Source organism: Panicum hallii, chromosome 6 (assembly GCF_002211085.1).
Source record: "Panicum hallii strain FIL2 chromosome 6, PHallii_v3.1, whole genome shotgun sequence".
NCBI lineage: Eukaryota > Viridiplantae > Streptophyta > Magnoliopsida > Poales > Poaceae > Panicum > Panicum hallii.
In genome coordinates this window covers 38,027,028-38,052,500 of record NC_038047.1, presented here as the reverse complement: position 1 = coordinate 38,052,500, position 25,473 = coordinate 38,027,028, and the positions used below count along the sequence as shown (strand labels likewise).

At 42.7% G+C, this 25,473-nt stretch overlaps 2 protein-coding genes and 2 long non-coding RNA genes across 11 annotated transcripts; all 4 read right to left on the bottom strand.

Annotated features, from left to right (window-relative positions):
• Positions 1–835: 835 nt before the first annotated feature.
• On the bottom strand, positions 836–6,046 carry LOC112898610. 8 transcript variants are annotated; one of them, XR_003229880.1, is made up of 7 exons: positions 5,659–6,046; positions 3,397–3,597; positions 3,239–3,324; positions 2,935–3,018; positions 2,668–2,820; positions 2,056–2,110; positions 836–1,137 (listed from the first exon to the last, which is right to left on the bottom strand). It is a non-coding gene; the product is annotated as an uncharacterized LOC112898610 (long non-coding RNA). The 8 variants fall into 8 exon arrangements; XR_003229878.1 differs by having other exon boundaries at positions 2,668–2,817; XR_003229873.1 differs by having other exon boundaries at positions 2,668–3,018.
• A 4,136-nt stretch (positions 6,047–10,182) lies between these two features.
• LOC112898561 lies at positions 10,183–11,174 on the bottom strand. The gene is made up of 2 exons (XM_025966900.1): positions 10,514–11,174; positions 10,183–10,420 (listed from the first exon to the last, which is right to left on the bottom strand). The coding sequence occupies exons 1-2, from the start codon at positions 10,990–10,992 to the stop codon at positions 10,258–10,260; spliced, it is 642 nt and encodes a 213-aa protein (XP_025822685.1). The 5' UTR covers positions 10,993–11,174; the 3' UTR covers positions 10,183–10,257.
• Positions 11,175–14,040: 2,866 nt separating this feature from the next.
• On the bottom strand, positions 14,041–17,789 carry LOC112897436. Its single transcript, XM_025965727.1, has 2 exons — positions 17,427–17,789; positions 14,041–17,328 (listed from the first exon to the last, which is right to left on the bottom strand). The coding sequence occupies exons 1-2, from the start codon at positions 17,625–17,627 to the stop codon at positions 17,044–17,046; spliced, it is 486 nt and encodes a 161-aa protein (XP_025821512.1). The 5' UTR covers positions 17,628–17,789; the 3' UTR covers positions 14,041–17,043.
• Positions 17,790–18,838: 1,049 nt separating this feature from the next.
• On the bottom strand, positions 18,839–24,334 carry LOC112897437. The gene is made up of 3 exons (XR_003229668.1): positions 24,122–24,334; positions 23,825–24,040; positions 18,839–19,165 (listed from the first exon to the last, which is right to left on the bottom strand). It is a non-coding gene; the product is annotated as an uncharacterized LOC112897437 (long non-coding RNA).
• Positions 24,335–25,473: the final 1,139 nt, after the last annotated feature.

Sequence of the window (25,473 nt, the reverse complement as noted above, 5' to 3'; positions counted from 1 at the left end):
AATTAGCTACTTACCAATTAGCCGGTGGATCCAAACAGTTTAGGATTTCAATTTGCTGAGAGCTCCTAAGCAGATCCTTTAAACATCTATCCGAAGCACTAAAGTAAATTGAATTAAACTTGCATTGCCCCATTAATTCCAATTACTTATCCACAAAATTAGATTTAGCGATTGGGTCTGTTTGGATAGACTAAAGTTAGTGCTAAACTTTAGCACCTATTAACATTCATATTCTTGCTAAAGTTTTTAAATCTTAGCTAAAGGTTAGTTCACCCCATTAGCACTCATGTTTAGATACACTGCTAAAGTTTAGCATTTTTGACATTAACACTGGTATCCAAACCCCCCCAAGTTATAGTTGCTTAAAACTAAGGTGGTTAGAATTATTCCCTATTCATGTGAACATGAAATTTGCTTATCAAATTCATAAAATGGGTCCTAAATGGTTGAAGAAGTCATGATCAACATCGTTGGGATCTCAGGGCTTGATTGATCAAAGTGAGAAGATTTGATTGCTTATATTGAAAAATTGGTACCATTTATATATAGAGTGAAAACCACGATTTTATAGCTATAGTAGCGATACATTGCTGCATCTGAGACCATCTTACGAGTATCATCTAAGGTGAGCTTTTGAGAAGCATTTGAACTGCACACCAAGCATAATGAACACGCCATGCTCGCATGTTGTCTTCTGCATTTACTATCCAATCACACGAGTGTCATAAACAATTTTGGGGAAAAATTCAACTACCAGTCTCTATTTGGGGTTGTTCGAATACCTCATTCAATTTTTGTACTAGACATAGAACTATTTTGAATATGCAAAATTACAAAAAAAAAAACTCGGCAACATAAGTATTTCATTAGGTTTTCAGCAATGGGGAACAACAGCGTAACAATACATGAACAGCTAGAAAGCTAGTAGTTTGCCTAACAAACTGATAGATCGTACAAAGCCTTCTGGCATTATTTTCTCTTTGATCTCTCAGGATAAACCTACAATACATGGCTATGGAAGGTCTCTATATGAATGAACTTCATCTGATCCCTGCTGGTTTGGCAAAGGGAGGCAGAAAGCTTGAGGCAGCAACTGCATAACTTGCGGTAAAATCATCGGCACGACCATGGTCCAACCTGTAGCAAATCAATCATGGTGGTCAAGAAAAAATGCACTCTCTCGGGTATACCTTAAGAACAGCATGCAATTCACGATAAAGTTGTCAGGCATGACCGCATGACTATATAGTTATATAGACTCCTTGCATGGTTTCAACTAACTCATGGGAGTCCATGAGCATATATGTTTCTCAGAGGAAGAAGCATATATTAGATCGTAATCGTTACCTATAGTTAGTTGCTTCAATATGAAATATCAATAAAGTATATACTTTGGCGCAAGTAACATGAGTACTTTATTAGTGCATGGATGCTGAACTCTGATACTGCAAAAATCTTTACCAAAACATCACGTATCAGAAAAGCTCCATATTAACGTAAGGTCATTATAACTGTCTCTCTAGTGCATATCATATCATGTAGGAATCCATCCTATCACATCTTTTATGCATCATATATGAGTTGTACCTGGTCAGTGAGAGCTCCATTACATGTTGAGGTCTCACAACCATTGCCATCACATAATTATTATGAGAACAACATCTATGGCTATTTTTCAGCAGCACATTGTTTAGTATGTATAGCTTCTTTGGTCAATACTTAGTAATGCACTCCAGTAATTCCTCAAAGATATCATAGAGAGCAAATGCCGATGCTCAAGAATTTTGAAAACTTAAGTGACAAATGGCTTAGAAAGAGGCACTGCAATCATGGACAGCAAGGTGTGGTCAAAATTATGTTTTACTTTTACTTAAAAATCTCCCTGCAAATGACAGTTTCGTTTCCCTGTGAAACATTCCCTAGTTTTGACAGTACAGAGTTTTCAAGGTGAACAGGCCAAGAATAGATGATAAACTATGTGTCTAATTACTCCTAAAAGTTTTCATGATAATTGGATGTTTTATTTATTTATAGCTTCTCAAGAAGTCTTACAACTTTATCGCAAGTTATGCAGTTGCCGCCTCTAGCTTGCTGCCCCCAGATGCAAAACCTACAAATAACAGATAGAGATTAGTTTGATGATATATCAACTATAGTGCACAAGAAATAATAACTACTTGCTATGTTATCACTACCATGTGAAGTGTTCATATTTTGGTGGCAGCTTATAATTAACCTCATGCAGGGATTTTCAACAGATCCAGAGTGCATATATGTGAGATGCACCAAAGACAGAAGCAATAAGATGAAAGATGTCTAGACGATTCAAACTAGAATAACAGACCGAGCATGATGCGATCAAGCCATAACACAAGATCTATGTTGACTCTTGTATTTCATGTTCCACAAGAATCAAAATTTCAAAACATTGAAGTCCAACGGAGAAAGAAAGAGATCTAGATGAACACAAATAAAGGTGTTTTATGTATACAGTCCCTTGCTGTGCCATGATATCTAGGAAACCGACATAATCTTCAGAAAGCAAAGCTGAAATATTCACAGGCGAGGCTGACCAGATCATAGTACTAACCATATATGCGACGCATGACAAAATAAAAAAAGATTCAAGACGAAAACTTATCTTACACAATTGGTTTAGTTAGTTACCTGGCTGTATAGATCAGATCTTGAATTTCATGCCATAGCACTGAGCTCACTTCTGCACACCACAGCTTGAACCCTCATCTTTTCTAACCCTAGAAGAAGGGGAAACAGGAACACAGCAGTGCTGGTGCAAAGAGGGGAGCGAGGCCGAGTCTACTTTTATAGCCGAAGGGCAGGGGTAAGGCCACACGAAGAGTCAGTGGTGCAATGGGGGGCCAAACAAGTCAGAAAGATAATTAAGCTGTGATTGTAAATTGGATTGATGGCAACCTGGCAAACAATATCACTTCACATTTGGGGACAAGGAGAAACTCCCACTTGCGTGGAACAGCTTCATGTTGCTTGGTCGCCTCCCTGTTTAAAATGAGTATAATATTTTAATTCACACTGGACTTGGTTGCAAAAAAAAAAATCTGTAATTGCCTTAAAAAATCATCACAAACAGGTGCTGACGGACAGATGGGCAGTTCTTTCTCAATCTATTTTTGTGCATGAAGCTTCCAAAGTATGGTCTGGTTCATGGTCTTGCATGTGCACATAATTACAAAAAAAAAAATCCAGTGAGACTTAATACCTTCTCATTCTCAGTTTTGTTGATGGACCTCTATTTGTGTGCATGGTAGAATGCAGCTATCTCAAGACATCCATTAGCCACCAGTCCTGGTTAATTGGCAATAACAGTTTGAACGTAGTTAATTGGCAATAACAATGTCATATATGTCTGACATGTACCTATACTTTGCAAATGGCCTTCCATTTGTTTACTTGCTGGTTGGGCAGGTCGCAGCTTCATCGAAGCTGCGTGCTAAGGGGCACCAGGCCACGAATCTTTTTGGCTCTTGGATTCTGCCTGTCCAGCTGCCCTTCAGCTGGGCTCACCATCCTATGCTGTGGTTTTCAACATGAGTGTCTGGATCTCGATCCATCTATCAGCTTCATTGAAAAGGAAAATGATGATTAGAGCTATAAGCTGCAATTTTGACTGTCCAAGTTCAACAGTTCAGCTGCACAACATGAAGATTACTAATGCCTGCTGCTATGGTGCTATGGCAGACTGTCAATTATTCTCATTCCTTATTACTAGTGCATTGGGCCTTTAATATCACTATTAGGAGCTGGATTGAATGGTGTAATGAGTCCATTGAGGTTTTTTCCCCCCAGAATTTCAAAGCATGAACACGAGAGAATGATGCTAGAGGTTTCAAAATCCCAACAAAACTACAGATTAAAAGAAAATGCACAAGGAATCCTGAAAACAATGGTTGTAGTCTAATTAAAACCATGGTGTTCACTGTAGGAGGCCAGAGAACTCCTTAGTAATTGGAAAATTGAACTGCAGATACGAACCAATACGCAAAAAAAGGAAGATTACCAAAGTCCTAATTATGCCTCAATAACTGTATATTCACTATACCCAAGTTCAATTGTTGTAAGATCTCATAACTCCACTCCACAGGTTTCAATATCCTGGCCCATTCAACAAATTTGTAAAGTTCCTTCGACCAACTATTTAAATGTTCATTCTCCATCCTTAGAATGTGCTCAACATGAGTATATGTTCACCAAATCAGATTACAGGATCCCACTAGCATTGTTCTGACCTTTTGAAACGAAATGAAGAAAAAACATTGTTCTGATGGTCTAATCTCAATTGGCCTGTATTGTTATTATTCCACAAAGGAAAAGAAAAAGGGACATTTATGGCAACAGTGTTGAAGTATCACTTCCAAGTACTAGCTCTTAGCTCCAAAGCTAAAATATCAATATTGAGTTCTATTTGATTTCCTTATATTCAGATAATCAAATCTTTGTTCCTGTTATTTGCTTAAGACTAAAACATATATTAATCTACCTGGCAGAACTTCTTGGGATTGTACAAGATGACAAAAACATAGAATGAACTGGCAAATATTTCCTATGGATTTTCAGTTACTAACCTTCAGAAAGTTGAATCATGCGTAATTTTGTTCTTCATCAAGTTGTGGTCTAATTCAATGCATCGACCAATGGCCAGTTTTCTGAGTAGTTTTACTTTGGCAGAAAGGCAGGTAGACATATCACTGATAATCAGCCGAGCAAACTGAGATGGCAACAGCAACAAGCTATTATAGTTTTCTCCATCCACGTCACTCTCCTGATGCAAATGTCCAAGGCTGTGTTGATACAGGGGAGGCTCAATTGATTGTATGAATTTTTTATGGTGCATTATTGGTGATGTGAGAGAGTGTTTGGCACTCCCAAGACATTCCCTGTCCTCACCTTTATTTAACAAAGGAGGGGAGCTTTTTGACAATTTGTTAATCAAAGGCTTAACTTTAGGGTAATACAGAGTACTAGCAAGTGGGTGATGGCTACACATAGTTGAAAGTTTCTCCTAATTTGGAAAACGGGATGAGCTTGCTAAGGTTCTTCAGAATTTTCCAAGCAATGCATCACCTTTATTTCTACAGAGACCACCTAACTGGGCTAAGCTAGTAAACTACGCATTTTAGGACAGTCATTTCAGAGCAGACTTTCGGTATGAATCGACAGAACCAACCAGGTTTTGCTTGGCAAAATTGAATCACTAGGAACCCCACCCTCCCATCCCTTTATTCCTGGTAAGATTTATTGGTGTTATATAGTAATATCTGCACTTCTAGACCAGTGAAGTAGGGAACTGCAGGGGAGGTTACAACCGGGGCAGGTTGCTAGAAAAGGCAACAGCTAATGGACCAACAATGCTGTCCTTATGCTGGTCATCAACTGGTGATCTGCACCTAAACAATAATTTCCTATCGTCCCTGCGCCATCATTCAACGTGCAAATAGGGATAAAGTTAAGGGGAGCATCTTCATGTGCTCAGTTTGTGAAACCGGCCTCAGCGTTGTATCAGCTGTGCCTTTTCTTGTCGGCAATGCATCTCACGAGATGGGCAGAAATACAGATCAAATGGGCACAAAAAATGGAGATATTAAAGTAGACAAAATGTCAGAGGAGGGTTACGAACCCTACATTGATCTGTCGGCACCGAGACACACAGCACGGCTGCATGCCCTCCAGGTGCAGTTGCCTCAAGGACGGATCGGCACGCACCTCGCGGCGGGCGGCGGCTGACTAACTCCATGCCCTCGTCGGCTGGTCCAACCCACCAGTCGTCCTCGTGAACGTTTCGTCGAACAGGTGGTGTGCGTGGTGGTTGACGATTCTTGTTCCGACCTCAGACGACAGCCGAGAGGGATACCTTCCGAGTTGGTTAGGGTTTACGCCCTCCATCCATCTGTAAAAGTGCAAAGGCTGCTCTGTCCACCTCGATCGATCTCGGTCGCCTCCGGCGCCGCTGCCAGCCGGCGCCAGCGCCACCACCATCACCACCAACGGCGTCTCTACCGCCTGTCCGATAGTGTTTTGTGCCCACGGAGAATTTATCCATATGCTACGGCCCATTTCTATTTTTGTTCCGGCCCTTGTAGGCCCCGTCGTTTGGTCCTAAGGGCCCACTGTCTCCTCTGCTGCAAAGCCCATGAGGATAAGGCATTTGCCGAGGCCGGCTTCTAGAAAACGTGGCTTATTCTCATATATTACGGGCCTTGGGCCTGGCCCATGAGAATAAGGCCATGTTCTCCAGAAAAAAAGTGGAAGGAGGCTCTAAAGCCCAGGCCTAAAATGTCGATTTAGCCCATTCCGTAAGTTTTGTAAGTCGCAGAACTGAGCCGAAAGGTCGAGCCCACTCGACAACTCCAAAGCCCAGGCCTAATTGTAGATTGCGCCCAGCCCATAAATCAGGAAGTCACGTAACTGAGCTCTTGATACACAGAAAGCCTCCCTCCTTCCTAATCCTACGGGCATGCTTCGTTTCGAAGGATTAAACTTTACTCCTGTCGTATTAAAACCTGTCACATCAAAGATTATTTAAGAGCATTAAAAATTATTGTAAAACCTCTAAACTAATTCGCGAGACGAATCTAATCACGTGTACTATTCTATAATTAGCGGATGATTACTGTATCATCAATATAGCAAATTATAGATTAACTAGGTTCATTAAATTTATCTCGCGAATTAGCATCCATCTGCGAAAAAATTTTGTAAATAGATTTTATTTAATACTAGTAAGATTTTTTTTTTTGACGTGACAAGGCTAAACTCGCTCTCCGAAATCAAACAGGGTCTAGTTCTGCCCATCTCGGCTTCCTTGTGTATCAAAGGTTTCTTGAAATGTGTGGGCGCGCGCGGCAGTGGGCCGGGGCCCCGGCACCCTAGATCAGACTCTGTTTTGCAGTGAGATGCATTAGTGTTTACAAGAAGGGATAAAGGAGAAGCAAGTAGATACGTTATTAAACTAACTACTACAAAAGAATACGTAGAATCCCAAAACAAATCTACAGATGAATTTCAAATTAACAAGTGCAAACTTTATGTCTCTCTAAGAGCTTAGAGGCTAGAATTTCTAGTATTCATGAATAGAAATTATTATTGTACTTATACTGAATAGAGGCCTCCCAAGTGATCTCGCCCAGGCCCCGAATTGTTAAGTACGTCCGACCCTGTATGATGCCAGCCCACGCTTACTTATGAAACTGCTTATGTTTGAGTTTGACAATGTCCGCGCTGAATAAAAGACTTCCCGATGACGGGTAGCAGTGGCACATGCATGAGACCAACCAGTATGCATATTTACTTAAAACTGCTTATGTAATTTGGTAGGAGCCATAAAGGCTACTCCTAATGCATAGCATCGTATAGATTAAAGAGTGACAGGTAGGATCTTATGGTGACATGGCACAAAGTTAAAAAGAGAAAGAAAGTTGTATCTTCCTGGAGACGATTATTAAGCTTAAACACGAAATCTAACCAATAGAAAATGTAGCATTAGGGTGGGTTTCCTCGATACTTATTTTATGTCACATATCAGACATCATACAACAGTTAATCAACTTGAGATAAAAAAAAGACAACCAAGATGCTGATATACACTGCAGGGAGAATTGTATTGCACTACAAACCTACTTGTATACTCCTCTCCTCTGCGTCATGAGGCGATAAATTATGAGTAGCCTAAGCCCTTGATGTAGATAGCCAGAGGGCACCCTAAAGATAGGCATCATACCAATCTTTTGTAGCTGTCCTGTCTCAAATTCCTTTTATTTCTTACTAGAGGGAGTACTTGGCATCTAAGGGTAAGTACATTGCTATATATCAGCGGTTTCATAGCTTGTCTTATGCAGACCCACATAGGATTTTTTATGATGTGGAGGAGAGAGGGGTAGGAGAGAGAATGAGGTGGTTGTTTCGTGAAACAACCGACTCATATGCTAAAATTAAGGACTACGAGACCCTTACTCTTCATTGTACGAGTTGTTGTTGTCACGCTTCTCACAATATTTTCTTTTTTTATTCCACAACTTAAGGGATTGCATCAGTGTGCTACTAAGAAACAATAAAAATAACAACCTATTGTAGAGGGTGTCTGTTCAGTGGTCCCAAGTGACGTGTCATTGTACGAGACCGTCTATTGGACGGTTCCAATGTACTTACCCTATGAATAAGAAAAGGACTCCTTGCAAATTTTCCATATATGTATATTACCCCAGTATCATATTAGCACGCATCTCGACCTTTCGCTATCTCCTGATTTGCTCTCCTGACAGCAAGTATCTCGGCATTGTTATTATTCCCCAGCTAATTGAAGTTGCGTGTGGTACGGTTCTGTCGTCCCATTGTTCAAACAAAGTTGCTAATGAATATAGTCTCTCACTCTCTCTCTCTCTCTCTCTGCGTCCGTACCGTCTCTCTCTCTCTCTCTGCGTCCGTACCGGCAGAAGCTGTGTGGGTCGTCATCACCAGCACCAACAACTCAGACGACAAATGTCAGATTAATCATTTTAATCTTTTTTTATCGATTCCATGCGTACTACTCTATGTTGGCTTGTTGTGGGGTTGAGAGCCACCCAATCCGCCTCCATTGGCCGAGCTTGCGATGGAACGATACCAGCTAGCAGGCTTGCCCAATGGGAGAACCCGGTCGTTGCGTTTTGTTAGGGATGGCCTGCTAAATCTAGCTTACACGTTATTGTTGGAGGACGGCCTGTGAGTTGTATGGACAATAATTTAGCCAGCTATTGGCTTTACCTTATAGTTTATACTGGTGCCATGTCACATATAGATATAGTCCATTTAATAACACACATACACACTACGTCAAAATCCCTAATCTGAGACACGCCCTAGGCAAAATGCGAGACGAGCAAGGGTCGTGTCCCCAATTATCATGTCTCAGATTGCGAAAATGAGAGACGCGCGCGTCTCTCATTGAGCAAGGGTCCTCCCCCCGCGCGCCGGGGGAGTCAAATGCGAGACACGCCCTAGGGGAGACGCGTCTCTCGTTAGACTGAGATGCGACACGCGCCTCCCTTAAGGCACGTCTTGCATTTTGCTTCACACAGGCTTCCCTGGGAGCCAATTGCGAGACGCGCCTTAAGTAAGGCGCGTCTCGCATTAGTCTACCCCAACAGGGGTCTTTTTTCTTCCCGGCTACATCCTGGAACTAGCCAGGATTTGGTAGCCGCAATCAAATACTTACAAAAGATTTCAATTCACAGAATTCACCGCAATCATCGCACGCATCCATACAATTCACACAGTGCGAGACACACAAGCAAAGATAGTATTATATAACACATGTACGATCATCCACAGCAATTAGCCTCATCCAAAACTCAAAATAAGGCTGAACCTAACTCAAAACAACAATCATCGACAAGAACAATAGAAGAAAAGCAAAGCAAGTCTCAATCTAGCTCAATCTCGCCTGCCGTGCTGTGAGAAATGGAACTCCCCCTTTAGGTTGATCACCTCGATCGTGAGGAATCCCGCTAGCCTCTCTCGGATATCCTTCACGTTATCAATCGTTGTATGATTGAAATAATCATCTTCGTCCTTCGAAAAATAATTACAAGCTGTTAGAATACAAGATGAAGACAGATATACTTAATTAGAACACGTGAGAATTCTTACCGTGAAATCCGGTACCGCTGCAACTAGAAGCATGTTGTTGCAAACATAGAACCCACATGCGTTACCCGAGGGTTGCTGTGTGCACTACATGTCAAAGATAGATAGAAATTAGCATTTTGCGACACTTAGAACCAAGAAAACATCGTAATAGTTAAGCGATTTAGTTATATTAGTTACCGTCCACGCGGTGTGATGTGTAAACACAACTCGACGTTACTCTTTGTATCCTTCTACAGCCTTAAGATGCCTGTTAAGAGACCTAAACACAGACATCCGGATATTATATTAAAAAATGATTGTGAAATGGGCATACGATAAAAAACTCAAGCAAACAACAAACTTACTCGTCAAGGATTGAGATGACTAGAGAATAATCATGTATCTTTGGCTTTCCCCACTCATCTGATGGAATTCTCGAGTCAAGGTAAAAGACTTGCTTGCTCTTGACATTGATGACGAGTGTAAGCCAATGGTTGCTTGGGTTGTACGGTACCACAATGTGCTATTTGTCAACATGTTCTCGCATTTACTTCACAATGTACCTGACCAAGTTGAAATGGAAACAAGCGGTTACATGTGTTAAATGGAAACAAGTGACTACATGTGGCTACAAGTTGAAATGAAAACAAGTTTAACTGTTGCATGTGCACACCGGACCAAGCCATCTCTATCTAAAGTCATTAGTGTCACTATCATCATCTGTGGGTCAATGTACCCACACTTCTTTCCGGTTCGACACCTTGTCTCTTGTTGCATGTGCCTACACGATCCAAATGCATTGAAATAGAAACGAGTTAAGTTGTTGAACGTATATCAAATGCATTGAAATGGAAACAAGTCTTAATCGACTTACAATGCAAAGCATCGAACAAGAGAAAGATCCAAAGCGTCGAGGTTGAAAAGGTCGAACAAATCGGAGAAGGCAACAATAAAGATGCCTTCAGTGCCCTCAAGCTGCAGAAAGTGCCGCTCTTTGTATGCCACTATGATATCCTGGAGTTTATCGGCATTGTGTATGTAGTAGTTGTGCAGGTCCATACAATATTGACCTGCTCTCCAAAGCTCAGAGGAACTAAGCAAGGCCTTTCCAACCCTGTACTTTGGATTCTCAGAAGTGTAATGTAATGGAACCGGGTTTTTTACCTCCTCCACCTTTTTCTTACCCTCTGAGATCTTCTGCTTCCTCTGCATCGGCCTACTCTGCTTCTTCCTCACAGGATTAGCCTTGCTTGGCTTCTTGGGAACGGTAGCTGACTCTATCGGAACAGGTGGAGGGGGGTAATCTGAGGCTGAGTAGGGACAGGAGGATGCGGATCCGGAAACGCTTCCCATGGATCCGGCAGCTGTGGCCGTGGCTCAGAAAATGTCGGTGGCAACGGAGAACTCTGTGGTTGAGGTTCAGTGGTCCATACTGAATCTGCATCTGCTGGATCAATATCAATACCAGCTCTCCGCCACTGAACCCTTCTCGCAACTGCATCCCGCAAAGTAGTGGTCATGTCATCTGGTGGCACATCTAGCTTGATATCCTTAGCAAACTCATGCAGTAAGTCAATCTTGACCACAGCACAATCAGCACTAATTTGCAACAACAACAACAACAAAGCTTTTAAATCTCAAGCAAGTTGGACAAACCAAAAGAAAAAAAGAAACAGGAGAAAAGAAAAGAGAGGCAAACACCAATGCACTGACCTGGACATCGTCAAGCTGGGACACACTGGGATACACAAGCCCTTTCCCGACCTCCAATCGAGATGATCCTCCGACCTGCACGAGAAGACTGCATCGGGTCGGACGAGCCAAGCCATCTATCGTATCCGGCTCCACTGATGTAGGCACTGATGGCCTCTCTGTCCCTCTACTCTAAGAAGCACCCGCTGCAGTAGAAGTGAAGCTGCTCCTTCGTTCTTCAGTCATCCTCATCCCCAGCAAATCAGGGAATGACAAACCCTGAGACTCGAAGATGGGCTTCAGCTCTCCAAACATCTCCATCTTCAGCTCCCTTTTGATCTTCTCTATGTCAACCTTTGATGAGGAGACTCGAGTCCGCTTTCGGTAGCTGCCTTTGTGTTCAGGGAACCCCTCCTTCCAGGTCAACTGACTGGAAACACCACGGACATGAGCCCGTTGCTCACGGGTTCCCAAAGCTCTGGTGAGCGCATCAAACTCCCTCTCTCCTTCATTTGAACCTTGGCTGCTCTCCATCAAAGCCCTTTGAGCAACTTTCTCAGCGCTCGTGCTGTAGAAACTGATACTGCCATCCTCCATGAGTCTTGACCTAGCACGCATAAATGGTGCTAGCCGTCCCTCAAACGAGTCATAGGGATTCTCAATGCCCCTCTCTGCCAGCATCTCATCCTCCTGCTCCCACTTACGTTGCTTTCCAGCATATCCTGTTGAGCCAAGGTGGTGGTCAAGCTCATTCTACGCTCGGAGCCACCGATAATACTCACTTGACTGTTGGAACTCGTGAGTATTCCACTTTCGATCAAGCTCCTCCCAGGCTTCTGCTGTCAAATCCCCATACTTGTCGAAAGGGTTCTCGTTCTGTTTCCAACACTTTAAAAGCCTGCACAACAAAACAATAAATCTGCATAAGTGACAGTAGATAATGAAAAAAATGACAGTAAGTGACAACACTTTACTTATTCTTGTAGCTCCTCTAGGCTTTAGAGATGATCTTCATAGCATGCTTTGTAGCCTTATCGTGCAACTCTCTCAGATATTCAACATAGGGTTGAATATCGTTTGCGAAGATATTCTTTTTGTCGTCCCAAGACAAGTCATCGAAATGTTCCAAGGTGAGTGGCACCCTTTGCCGGGCAGTGAGGCCACAAACCCGTCCTAATCTCACTTTGACTAACGGGTCTTCAGATGCTGCCTCAGAATTGACCCGGCCACAACTTTTCACATCTGATGGCCACGTTGTCTGTGACCTTTTCTTTCTACCAGCACGAGACGTGCTAGGTCCTGATTGCGACCGTGACGGCCGTTCTGCAGCTGCTCTGTCATCTGTAGGTTGCTGCACATGGTCCTCACCGCCTGCAGCTTGCTGCACACGGTCCTCACCACTGGACATCGTGGTACACGAGAAAGAAAAAATAAAATCAGATACAACCATAGAGGAAGAGCCATCCATCTCTCTCATTACATTAGTTCATTGGAGGAAGAGAAGTAAAACTCTTTCCATTGATGACATCATACTAGGAAAAGAAAAACTGAAATCATAGCATCTACAGCTTCTTTTCCATCGGGAACAGCAGCGTGCACAAATTCTGCTGAAAGAATGCTACAAGGATGAATATTACCAAGTTAAACAGCAGTAGTAAGTCGTGGGTTACAAGCTGTCCCTTCCAAAAAGCTCATTTGCTATAGATATAGGGTTTACCAACATCAGGCATGGACATAGACACCAGATCATTTTGATAGAAATGAGGTAGAGTGGAAGCTGAAGCCAATAGACCAATGGAGCTAATCAATCACTTGCTTTCCCGAACTGGACAGCAGGATTTTATCAGCACTGGACTTGAATCGAGGGTATTTACTTGCATTTCTTTGTCCTACTTGGGCTTTAAGAAGAGAGGATTTATTAGCACAATGAGCATCGCATGCTAACCAGGGGATTGAATAGGATATCATAGAATATAGCATATTGTCTGAATTTATAGGGTCTTTCCTTACACTAACTATACTCTTTTCTACTCTTCAAGTAGGTGACGTGGATGGTGTGTCCCTTGCCTGATAATATTAACAATGCTAAGTCTATTTAATGGTCCAACATATAAAAATTCGCTCAAATAAATCACAACAGTAGGAAAGGATGGAATCCATTTTTTTTCACATTGGAATAAATAAAATGAGAAAAGATACACTTCTTAGCTCTTTCTAATTCAGAAAATATATATAACACCTAATTCAAATATATATAATACCTAAATCAAATATATAATACCTAATTCAAATACAGGTGATCTAGCTGACATGGATGAAATGTAAAAGAAAAACACTCATTACCAAACTAGGGCAAGGATGGCGGCAGTGGACGGCGCTGCGGGGCCGGGGAGATCGGGGAAGGGCTCGGGGTGACGCTGCGGGCGACGATGGCTCGGGGCGTTGCCACGGGGCCGGGGACAGCGACGCGACGGCTCGGGGAAGGCTCGATGGCGGCGGCACTCGCGGGCGGCGCGAGAGGACGGCGGCGGCGGGGAGCAGAGCACAGGGATGGCGCGGGTGTGAAAATTGGACTAAAGTCCCAAGAAGGCAGAGGGGCGGGCCAAATGCGAGACGCGCGTCAACTAAGGCGCGTCTCGAGACGCGCCTTAGTTGACGCGCGTCTCGCATTTGGCCCGCCCCTCTGCCTTCTTGGGGCCATCCCCGTGTACCAAATGCGAGACGCGCCTTAGTTGACGCGCGTCTCGGATTTTCTCCCCCCCCCACCCACTCACGCAATTCTGTCTCCAGAACTGAATTTGTTCAGTTCGAGAACTGAACATACGAATTCAGTTCTGAAACTGAATTCTTTTCAATTTTTTACTCAATTTTAAATCAAAACACAACACTTTCATTCAAATATTCACGCATTACCATATTTCACAAAGGAACAATTAAAGTCACACAATTACCATATTTCACAAAGGAACAATTAAAGTCACAAAATAACCGTATTTGATAAAGGAATAATTAATATACATTGTATGCCCAATCATTTTGCTACTTTCCATTGCTCCCTTGGTTTTTTGATATTCTTGACTTTTTCTTGATGGTCGTTGCGCAAGTAGGGAGTTTTGTTGGCTGATGGTATTCTTGGCTTGATCATTGAGGTGGCAAAAGGAGGTATCTCATCAAACTGATCAAACTTTTTCCTCATCGACCGCATACTCAACATCGAGGATTCGCCCTTTTCCAGGTATAACCACCTTGAGTCTTTTGTTTGTTGTGTCAGAAACATAGAACACTTGAGCCACATGTTGTGAGAGCACGAAAGGGTCCGTCTTGTATCCGTGACAGCTAAGATCGACACTAATGAACCCGTACTTGTCTTTTTGTACACCTCTATTTGCATCAACCCAATTGCAACGGAAAAGAGCTATTTTAAAACCGTGCAAATCAAGCTCCCATATCTCTTGCATTTGACCATAGTACGCGGTTTTGTCCTCTCCATTAACATCATAAGCGTCAACACGTACACCACTATTCTGATACATGATTTTCTTATCTTGTCGTTCGGTGTAGAACGTGTATCCATTTATGTCATACCCTTGGTATCTTATAACGGTGAATATAGGACCAAGAGCCAACCTTTTGAGTTGTTCACTTATAGGAGTATCTGATCGTGAAATTCGATTCCGGAGCCAACCACATAATTTTTTCATGTGTTCCTTTGCTAACCATGATTCACTGTGTCCAGAATTCTCTCTAAGCAACAGCTCCTTGTGCTCATCAAAGTACTCAGACACAATGTCCATCTGTTGCAACACGTGGAAATGCGCCATATAAAATAAATCTTGATCTGGAATTATAGCCTTCTTCCCGATCGTCCCCGTGCCTGTGAGCCTCCCTTATGACGAGACTTGGGAACACCAACTGGGTTACTCGGGTCAGCGTAGTTTAGGGCCCACTCAATGGTTTCCTCTATACAATATCCTTGTACCATGCTGCTCTCGGAAAAAGCTTGATTTCTTACTAGTGACTTCAAGATGCCGTTGAATCTCTCGTATGCATACATCTGGTGAAGGAACACAGGACAAAGTAGCTTTATCTCCTTGACAAGATGGGCCGTGAAATGAAGGCTGATATCGAAAAAGGCAGGTGGAAAATACATCTCAAGAACGCACGAAGTTTCATAGTGCTTCTTTTCCAATGACTCAAGATCTTCTTCACTTCGAACCTTTTGACCAATTGCATTAAAGAAAAAGCAAAGGTTCATAATAGCCTCCTGAACATTGACCGGTAGGATATTCCGAATTCCTACGGCAATCATCTACGTCAGCAATACATGGTAATCATGAGACTTTATGCCGGGAGCTAGCTTTAGATCAGGCATTGAAACAAGCTTCGAGACTTTGGTTGAGTAGCCAGTTGGAACTTTCACACTTTTCAAGAACTCGCAAAACTCCCTTTTCTCATTCTTTGAAAGGGTGATGCATGATGTGGGCAGCTCCATTCCTTTCACGGAGTCATCATTGAGCCACAACTCTTCTCTAATTTTTATTTTCTTTAGATCAGCTCATGCATGTGCGTGATCTTTCATTTCTCGGTCCATGTTAAGCAATGTGCTGAGAAGGCTCTCACACACATTCTTCTCCACGTGCATCACATCAATACAATGATGGACGTCAAAGTCCTTCCAATACGGTAGCTCTCAGAAAATTGACTGCTTCTTCCACATCTCATCTTCTTCAATAATGACCTTCTTGCCCTTCTTGCGTTTCTTCTTCCTTTTTCGCTTACTGAGGACAACATGGACATTCTTAACCATTCCATAGACATCACGACCAGAGAATTGCGGTGGAGGACGTCTCTTCTCGGCCTTACCGTTGAAGTGATCACACATGTTCCGGAACGGGTGTTTCATTCCAAGGTAGCATCGATGTCCCATGTACACTATTTTTTTGACTCACTCAAGTACTCAGAGTATGTCTCTCTCAAACAATGTGGGCACCCGCAACCTACTTTCTTGCTCTGTCCAGACAAGTTACGTGCCGCTAGAGAGTCACTGATAGTCGCGAACAAAATGGCTCGAAGCTGAAAGTACTCACGCTTGTACTCATCCTAGACCTCCACTCCTTTACACCAAAGCAACTTCATATTGTCAACCAAAGGCCTGAAATAAGTGTCGATGTTATTCCCAGATTGATGTGGCCCCGGTATTAAGCCTGACAGCATAATGTACTTCAGTTTGTTACACAACCAAGGCGGAAGGTTGTATATCGTCAGAACAATTGGCCAGGTGCTATGTGTGCTATTGTTCATGAATGGGTTCATGCCATCTGTGCTCATTGCAATCCTAATATTCCTCGGATCTTCCGCAAATTCAGGATTTGGCGAATCAATATTCCGCCATTGTGTGGCATCAGTAGGATGTCTTATCAACCCGTCACACTTATGCTTCTCCTTGTGCCATCGGAACAATTTTAACTCCTTTTTATTTGCAAACCAGCGCACCAATCGAGGAATGAATGGAAAGTACCAAAACACCTTTTTAGGTCCGCCCTTTGTTCTGTTGCAATCCTCATCATCACCACCATCTTTTCTATGGTTGAATCGATCGAGTCCACAAACAGGGCACTTCTCAAGGTCCTGATAATCCGAGCCACAATAGAGAATGCAATCATTCTTGCACGCATGGATCTTTTCCACCTCCAATCCCAACGGGCAGATAATCTATTTGGCCTCATAAACGGTCTCAGGGACGGTGTTGCCTTGTGGAAGCATGTCCTTAAGGAGTGCTAACAACTCCTTGAAGCTGCCATCACTCCATCTGTGGCTTGCTTTCAACTGGAAAAGCTTCACCATTGCAAATAGCCTTGAGTAATTCAGTGCACAACCAGGATAGAAAGGTTTCTTAGAGTCTTCGATCATCCTCTTGTTCGTTGCGAATTCACCTCCTTTGTACTCATCATCGCCGTGTCTCTCAACATTGCGAACCATCTCCTCTATGTTATCAACCTGTCAAGCCGGACATGAAAAGTCATATTAGCACGACCTTATTATACTAATTGTAAGCTTTATTATGGGGCCGGTATGGGGCCGGGTTTGATTACTACCTGATCCATGAAGTCGTCATTGCTCAACCCTAGTATATCCGCCTCGTCCACATCGTCGTCCTCTTCTTCGACAACGGTAGCGACCTCCCTCTCCACATAGGAATCCCTACTCTCTGCTTCATTAAGTCCTTCTTCACCGTGCTTATTCCAACATCGATAATCCTCCATGAATCCACGTTTGATCAAGTGTGATTTCAACATGTCCTCTTGAAGATATCTCTTCTCATTTTTGCAATTCTTGCATGGGCAATAAATATACTGTCTACCATTGTCCACGATATCTTTCTTCGCATTCTCAATGAAGGCATGAACACCATCCGTATACTCGTTGCAAAGGCGTGGACCATATATCCAACTCCAATACGATATCTATATAGAATATGAAATCAAAACGTTAGGATTCTCATACTACTACAAATCAAAATGACGAAATAATTAAATCTTGTGTTCGGTGAGCTATAGATATAATACATGCATACTAACAAATTTAACCAACTACTGTAAAAGAAAAAGCAAAATCCAAACAAAATTCATAAATTTTGAATATATCCCAAATATATGCAACATCCACTTAAAAAAGCATAAAAGAGGAGGTAGGAAGGAGAAAAATTTGGAGAAAGAATTAACCTTGGAAGAAGATCACACCTAGAAGAGGAGGGAACACGCCCTAGTACTCTTTGCACAGCCTTCTTTATGCCCTCCTGGTCTAGGGAGGTTGTCAAATACACTTCCTGGACCCGCCAAGTAATATGAAGGAATCATAATTCTTGTACTTCTAGCTAGTTGGCACTGACCCAGCCAAGGCCAAATGAAACCCCTCAGAAAAGAAAAGAAATCAAGTGCAGTATTAGAAGAAATCTAACCTGCCTCCCAGCTCGCGCAAGTAGCGTGAACTTGTTATCCTTAGCTGGCACCTGTGTAATGAGATCCGACAGGTTATTCCAAGTTTTTAACATGATTTGCACTGTAATATCCGGGGCAGGCACTATTTTATGTGGGGACAAATGTAAGACACGCCTTAGTAAGGCGCGTCTCGCATAGACAAATGCGAGACGAGCCTTTGGGTAGCGTGTCTCGCATTACTTTCTCCAGGTGGGGCGGAGGTGGGGACAAATGTGAGACGCACCTTTGGATGGCGCATCTCGCATTACTTTCCCCAGGTAGGGCGGAGGTGGGAACTAATGCGAGATGCACCACCCAAAGGCGCGTCTCTCATTTGTCTACAGTAAAGTAAAGCGAGACGCGCGCCTATAGCGCGCGTCTTTCTTTAGTCCCCTCCTGCTATTTAAGAAAAGAAATAGTCACGAGATGTACTGCTGCACGATGAGCACCGACAAAATCCCCCTACCCAGCGTCCCGGAGACCGCGGCACTCGGCGTCACCCTCTGCGGTGCATCCTCCGAGACCGCTGCGCTCCTAGAGTGCACCGCCTCGGAGATCACGGTGGTCGCCACCACCGACAGATCTGCGGCGCCTCCTCTGAGACCGCCACTAGCGGGCTTCTCCCGGAGCGCGCCGATACGGGGACCACAGCGCCCATCACCACCAACATCCCCCACGCATCAGGATCGGGTACCCCCATTGTTATATGTATTTATTGGAATCATCGCATTCTGCCTGTATCTGCATCAGCAAACCAACAAAACCCACGGAAGAAGTTTCTCACAAAACCCGAGCTGGTCCAAGATGAAATTTCTAAGCTGGTCGAAGCTGTTTAACTGTTTCGGCGGCTGCATCCCCTGCAGCAAGTGTTCAACCAACGTAAGCTACTGTGGCACGAGCACGATAACCAATAATTACAGGGGGCAGGAATTAGAAAGCCAAGCTAGTGCTAGTAAGCAAGCTGCATTGCCTGATTTAATATCCATGTAATAATTAATATCGATGTAATAATAATTGTTGGATTTAGCTAGACCAATTGCATCTGTGAGATGATTTGTATTGTGAGATATGAGATGTAATATATTATTACTCTTGGAGCCGGGAACTAATGTAATGTAATGTCTTGCAGGGCAGGTACGAAAAATGCGAGACGCGCCTTAGTAAGACGCGTCTCGCATTACTTTCCCCAGGCGGAGGTGGGAACTAATGCGAGACGTGGCACTCAAAGGCGCGTCTCAGATCTCAACATGATCTGAGACCTGCCATCCAAAGGCGCGTCTCGCATTTGTCTCACCATGCGGGCGCTTCTCAAAATAGTAAAGTAAAGCGAGACGCGCTCCAATAGCGCGCGTCTTGCTTTAGTTAAGCGAGACGCGCTCTATAGGGGCCCGTCTCGCTTTACCCTCCCCTACCCCACGCAGCGCCGCGCCCGCATTTTTAGCGCGTTTCTCTTTCTGTAATCTGAGACGAGCCCCTGGAGGCTCGTCTCAGATTGCTTGCTCCTATTTGCATTCAATAATTCATTCACCCAAAAACTTATTTAAGCACTCTTATTTGATCCCACATCCTATATATTAATGGCACACAATCCATCAACCTACTACACTTATTAGTTCAATCAAAAGTCCACTTTCCGATAGCTTTAGTATGAGCTCTTAAGTAAATATCACCTAAAAGTTATAACATGGCATTTAGTTTCTACTAAAACCAAAATTCATAAGCTAAATGCATCTGTTTGAGAACGGTGTAAATAATCATAGGAACTCTATAAAAAGCTAAGCTCCTTGTAAAGTTGTAATTCATATATATATCTTGACCATGCATACCAAGAACTAAAGAGAAGTTAGGGAAGAGGAAATTAAAGTATCTATTGTTTCGCCGGGATATAGTTCATACTACAAATACCAGTTGGACTCAAAGATGTAGAAACTAAAATAAGCTACATATTTTACCGTATTGCCCTAGGTGAAATACTACCCAAAGGTTGAAATTTGCATTTCGATCCGCAACCTGGTCCGAGGCTCGGAGCAAACCTCATGGTCCCCAATATAATAAGTTAGCTAGACCAGGTGTGGGTACAGTGACTCTCACATGCATGCTCGCTGGGCATTGTACCAAGAGTCCAAGAAGCCACAAAAATCCTGGACCATGGCTTTTATTTCATTGCTTGGTACGGTCCTAACCTAGTCCAAACAAAACAGAGCTTATAAAATGATGTTCTATATATGTCCCATTTTGAGGAATATGTATGTGTGTTATATGTGTATAGTACCATGAATTTGGTTACTGCTGACCTTGGATTGATTGGTCATTAGTGGTTTTGGGAAATTATAAAATAATGTTCTATATATGTCCCAGCTTGGTTGCTCAGCTCAAGACCAGCCATTGCTTGGAAATAGAAAATGGTGCACGTCTCTTGAGATGCTTCCATAGGATTTTTGCATCAAAAGAGGAACCGATGGCATTATATTGGAATCACCATAGATTTAAATGTTTTCTTTTTTATGAGTGGACTCCTTTCTCTTTTGCTTGTCCTACTTGGATTCAACTGCAGCTAGCTCATTATCTAAATAAAGCTTTGCCAAATATGACGTGGTTGATCTGCATGGAGCATAAATTTATTTTAGCTCAAAATAATGCGAGTTCCAACTATTTTATTTTTATCTACCTCCAGCATTATATTTCAAAACAAAGATTTGACACCTTACAATTTTTGAAAAAAAAGCAAACCACCACCAAATTTAGCTTAAACAACAAAAAGGGAGAACACCAAGCAAGCCTCATTTAGCTGATCGTCCAATACTGAGAGCGGGCGTTGATAATTAAGAAATCTACGGAATAATGGTGGGAATCCATGCACACGCACCAGGCGGTGTGATACGACATGAGTGGCAGGCGGTGTGGATTATTGTTTACGCTAAATGAGTAAGAAATAGACAATCTGGATGAGAGTTAGACAAAAGCCAAAAATTAAAGTGGCGCATGCACAAAAAAAATCATTTTTGTAGTATTCCATATCAAAAGGTTAAAAAAGAGAGAAAGAAAGGTATATATTCGCGTGGAGATATTTCTTGTGCACGAAACCTAAACACTAGAAAAAGGGGCAATGGGGTGGAGTCATTTCCTCGAGACTTGCTTTTGCCAACACCAAAACAGTATTTATACATTGGGGAGAGAGTTGTATTGCACGCCTACTTGTATTTGCATGACATTGCAGTTTTATAGAAAGTGACATGAGACAGAACACTAGGAAAGTACCTAACCTAGACAACCAGATACAACTAATGACCAGAGAATACTAGGAGTACTTGGCATCATCTAAGGATCAAAGCTGACTCCTTTGCAAATATTCCATATATGTATATATATTACTCCATTATACCATGCCATAGCATTAGGCATCGCACTTTAATTTAGCTATCTCCTGGTTTTGCTTTGCTGACAGCTTTATATAGTATCTGGGCATTGTTATTTCGTTCCCAGCTAATTGAAGGTGTCTGCCGTCCAGTCGTTCAAACAAAAGTTGCGCTAATTATAGGGGTGTTTGATTTCAGGGACTAAACTTTAGTTCCTATCACATCGGTTGTTTGGTTACTACTAATTAGGAGTATTAAATATAGAGTAATTACAAAACTAATTGCACAGATGAAGGCTAATTTGCGAGACAAATCTATTAAATCTAATTAGTCCATGATTTGATAATATGATGCTACAATAAACATATGATAATGATGTATTAATTAGGTTTAATAAATTTATCTCGCGAATTAGCATCCATCCGTACAATTAGTTTTATAATTAGTCTATATTTAATATTTTTAGTTAGTAACCAAATATTCGACGAGGACAGAAAGTAAACCTGTAAGCAAACACGCGGTCGTTCCTATCCTCTCCGTCCGTACGGGCAGCGGAAGCTGCGTGTGCAGTGGGTCGCCATCAGCACCAACGAATGCGCGCGACAGCATGTTAGGTTAATCATTTTAATTACTACCACTCCAGTAACCTTTGTAGTTTGCACGATGCCATGCGTGCTGCTCTATGTTGGCTTGTCGCGGGGCTGAGAGCTAGGCAGCTAGGCAATCCACCCGACCGCCCCCTGATTGGCCGAGGTCGTCGCGACAGCGACACCCAGGTAGGCTGCTTGCCCAATGGGAGAACCTGGTTGCTGCATCTTTATCAGGACTCCTATTAACATATCTGCTCCAAATAAAAGTCCACTTTTCAGTAGCTTTTAGTGTAAGCTCTTTAGAGAAAGTGTAATCATATGATGTAGGAGGGCTCCGACTACAAGAGTTGCCGCCATATCATATTTGTGCTAAGTTGGAGGAGAGGAAAGGGAGAAGAGAGGTGGGTTGCAAATAAATTATTACCAGCTCACACGCACGCGCCACAGGGAACTTTGTGAGAAAACGAGATGGGCATGGTAATAATAAGGGTTTAGTATGTGCAAGCTATTGATGAGCGGGCTATTATATTAGTTAGTTGTAGTTAAGATGATGTGGCTATATATATCATGCACATTAAATAACTGTCACGTCGTAGGTTTTTGGGCTGAAATAACTGCTGAGGACAGAGAGGAAAAGGGTCTCATCTCCTACACGATACCACTTGGGTCTGATATCCTAGTCGCTGAGGTTGGCACGATACCCCAGTGTGGCCAGTATCATGACATAGGCACACATTTTAAGTACAAAACCAATTTCATAAGCTAATAAATACTCCCCCAGTTTAAAATAACTGTTGTTTTGAGATGTGTGCCGTCAATACATTTTGTTTTGACCATCAATGTCTATGGCCTTGTTTAGATCCCTTCAAAGTTCCAACTTTTTACACTCTCTCTCCATCACATCAATTTTGGGACACATGCATGGAGCAGTAAATATATGTAAAAAAATAACTAACTGCACAGTTTAATTGTACATCACGAGACGAATCTTTTAAGCCTAGTTAGTCCATAATTAGATAAAATTTGTCAAACACAAACGAAAAGCGCTACAGTAGCAAAAAGTTCCAAAAGTTATAAAAAGTTGGAATCTAAACAGGCCCTATATATATTTGAATATTTATAACTAACTTCCAAAAACTGATATGGCTAAATTAATTCATCTTCAATAGGAGTTTCAAAACATTACGTATTTGATATATTTTGAATGTGTTACTATTAATTCATGGTTAAAGTCCAAGTTATTAGGACCGGACCGGTAATCGAACCGTCTGCAGTGTCGGTTCAATGGTTCGTAGGTTCAACCGTTACGAACTGGTTGAACCGCTGGTTCAAAAGTTTTAGACCGTTTAACTGAACCAGCCACGAATACTTTTGAACAGGTCATATACATGCAAATAATAATTAACAGTAAATACTAAATAATGCATAGTTGATCAAATCTAGCGCTAGTAAGCAAATCTAAACATTGGCCATATACATGATTAAATCTGTGAAGTCTCGACTCAAATCTTAACACACACTATACAGATTGAATCAAGAAAGTATTGAGTTTGGAACTCTGAATACTAACCATTGGCCATGTTGTGTTGGCTTTGCTTCCTTGTGGAGCGGCCCTCTGCCGGCCGGCCGCACCGTCGCACGGGACGGACAGGGAGATCGATGAGGTGCCGGTGGAGCTGTGGAGGGCCGAAACAGTGGAGCCTGGAGCGTCGTGCTGCCCCCGGCGGCCCGGCCGCCGGATCGCGCAGACGCTTACCCGCCGAGAACATGCCGCACCGCTGCCGACCTGCAGGGGACAGGGCGACGCCGGATTCAGGCCATCGATGCGCTGCAGGCAAAGAACGAGCAGGGGAGCGCTGCCTCTTACCGTCTTATGAAGAACAGGTAGGCCAACACGGGATCGACGCCTCGACGGTTGCCGTCGCCCTCTTCACCACCAGCAAAGCAGCTGCGCCGCTGCCGCCGCCCTTTGCTTCTTGCAGATGCGCTGCCGCCTACCAGATATCTAAACAATTTCCCTTCCAACCTGGTTGCTCATAATCTTAAATGTGAGAAAAGTTTAACCTCTCCAGTTATACCCATAAGGCTATACTGAATCAAATGAGGGGTAAAATAGGTAACAGACGAAAACTGTCCAGTTTGTGTGGAACCGGCCGATTCTCCAGTTCTATATAAAACTGGCCGGTTCATCGGTTTTTAGCGGTTCGATTGCACGGACGGTCTTTTAAGTGAACCGGACCTCCGTAGTTTCTGGTTCGCGGTTTTTTCGGTCCGACTGGCGGTCCGAACACGGTCCGGTACTAATAACTAGCTAGGATTGAAGTAGTGTCATGGTAAGTAACTGTGTGGCTATCAAATCAATAATTATTTGAAGACTAGAGGGAGTACTCCTTGTTGGGAATGGGGGGGGGGTGAGCAAACGTAAAGATTGAAGCATGGGAACACTATAAAAAGCTAAGATACTTGTAATTCGTATCAAGACCGGGCAAGCCACAACAGATTAGTTAGGAAGAGGAAATTGCAGGGTATCTATTGTTTGCTTGGATGGTTGGATTTAAAGTTGTATAGCAACTAAAAAGAACCATACGCTTCAGCGTATTACCTCGGTGAATACTACCACCCACAGGGCCACAGGTTGAATTTGGATCCGCATGCTGCTGGTTGGTCCGAGGCTTGAAGCAAACCACATGGTATCCCAATATAATTTGCATGATCAGGTGGGCGTACAGTGGATTTCACATGCTCGCTGGGCATGCACGTCCCAAAAATCCTGGACCGCATGTGTCTGCCTTTTTATTGCCTAGTACGGCCGTCCTAAGTCCTAACCTAGACAAATAACCGAGGTTACATGTGGTGGGGATTTATGCCACTTTTTGCCGTCTTAAGGGTTCAAGTTCTGATCTTTACTGAAAACTTATTTTTCAAAATTAAACTATTGCTTGTTCAGGGAATCTGGTTTGGAGGGATGGCTTCGTTGAATACTTCTATGCATTCTATGTATGTTTTTATGGTGTAATATATATTATGTACATATATATTGGTGTTTGAGACCATTATCTAATTAAAAATTGGCGTTTGAGACTTTGAAGTTGTTATGTAAGGATTCTGGATTTCCTAGCGAACATATAGAGATCCGATCCATAATAGCATAAATAAAAAAAACTATATGAGGTTTAAAAGAAAATAGCACACTTTTTTATTATACCATAGTCACACACG

Bases quoted from the DNA above. Each gene is read 5' to 3' on its own strand.
- LOC112898561 (XM_025966900.1), bottom strand. From the start codon at position 10,992: ATGGGAAGCGTTTCCGGATCCGCATCCTCCTGTCCCTACTCAGCCTCA. The intron at 10,421-10,513 runs GTAAGTCGATTA...TGGATCGTGTAG, and splicing joins CTTGTTCGATGCTTTGCATT to GCACATGCAACAAGAGACAA.
- LOC112897436 (XM_025965727.1), bottom strand. From the start codon at position 17,627: ATGTTGAAATCACACTTGATCAAACGTGGATTCATGGAGGATTATCGA. The intron at 17,329-17,426 runs GTAGTAATCAAA...CCGGCTTGACAG, and splicing joins ATGACGACTTCATGGATCAG to GTTGATAACATAGAGGAGAT.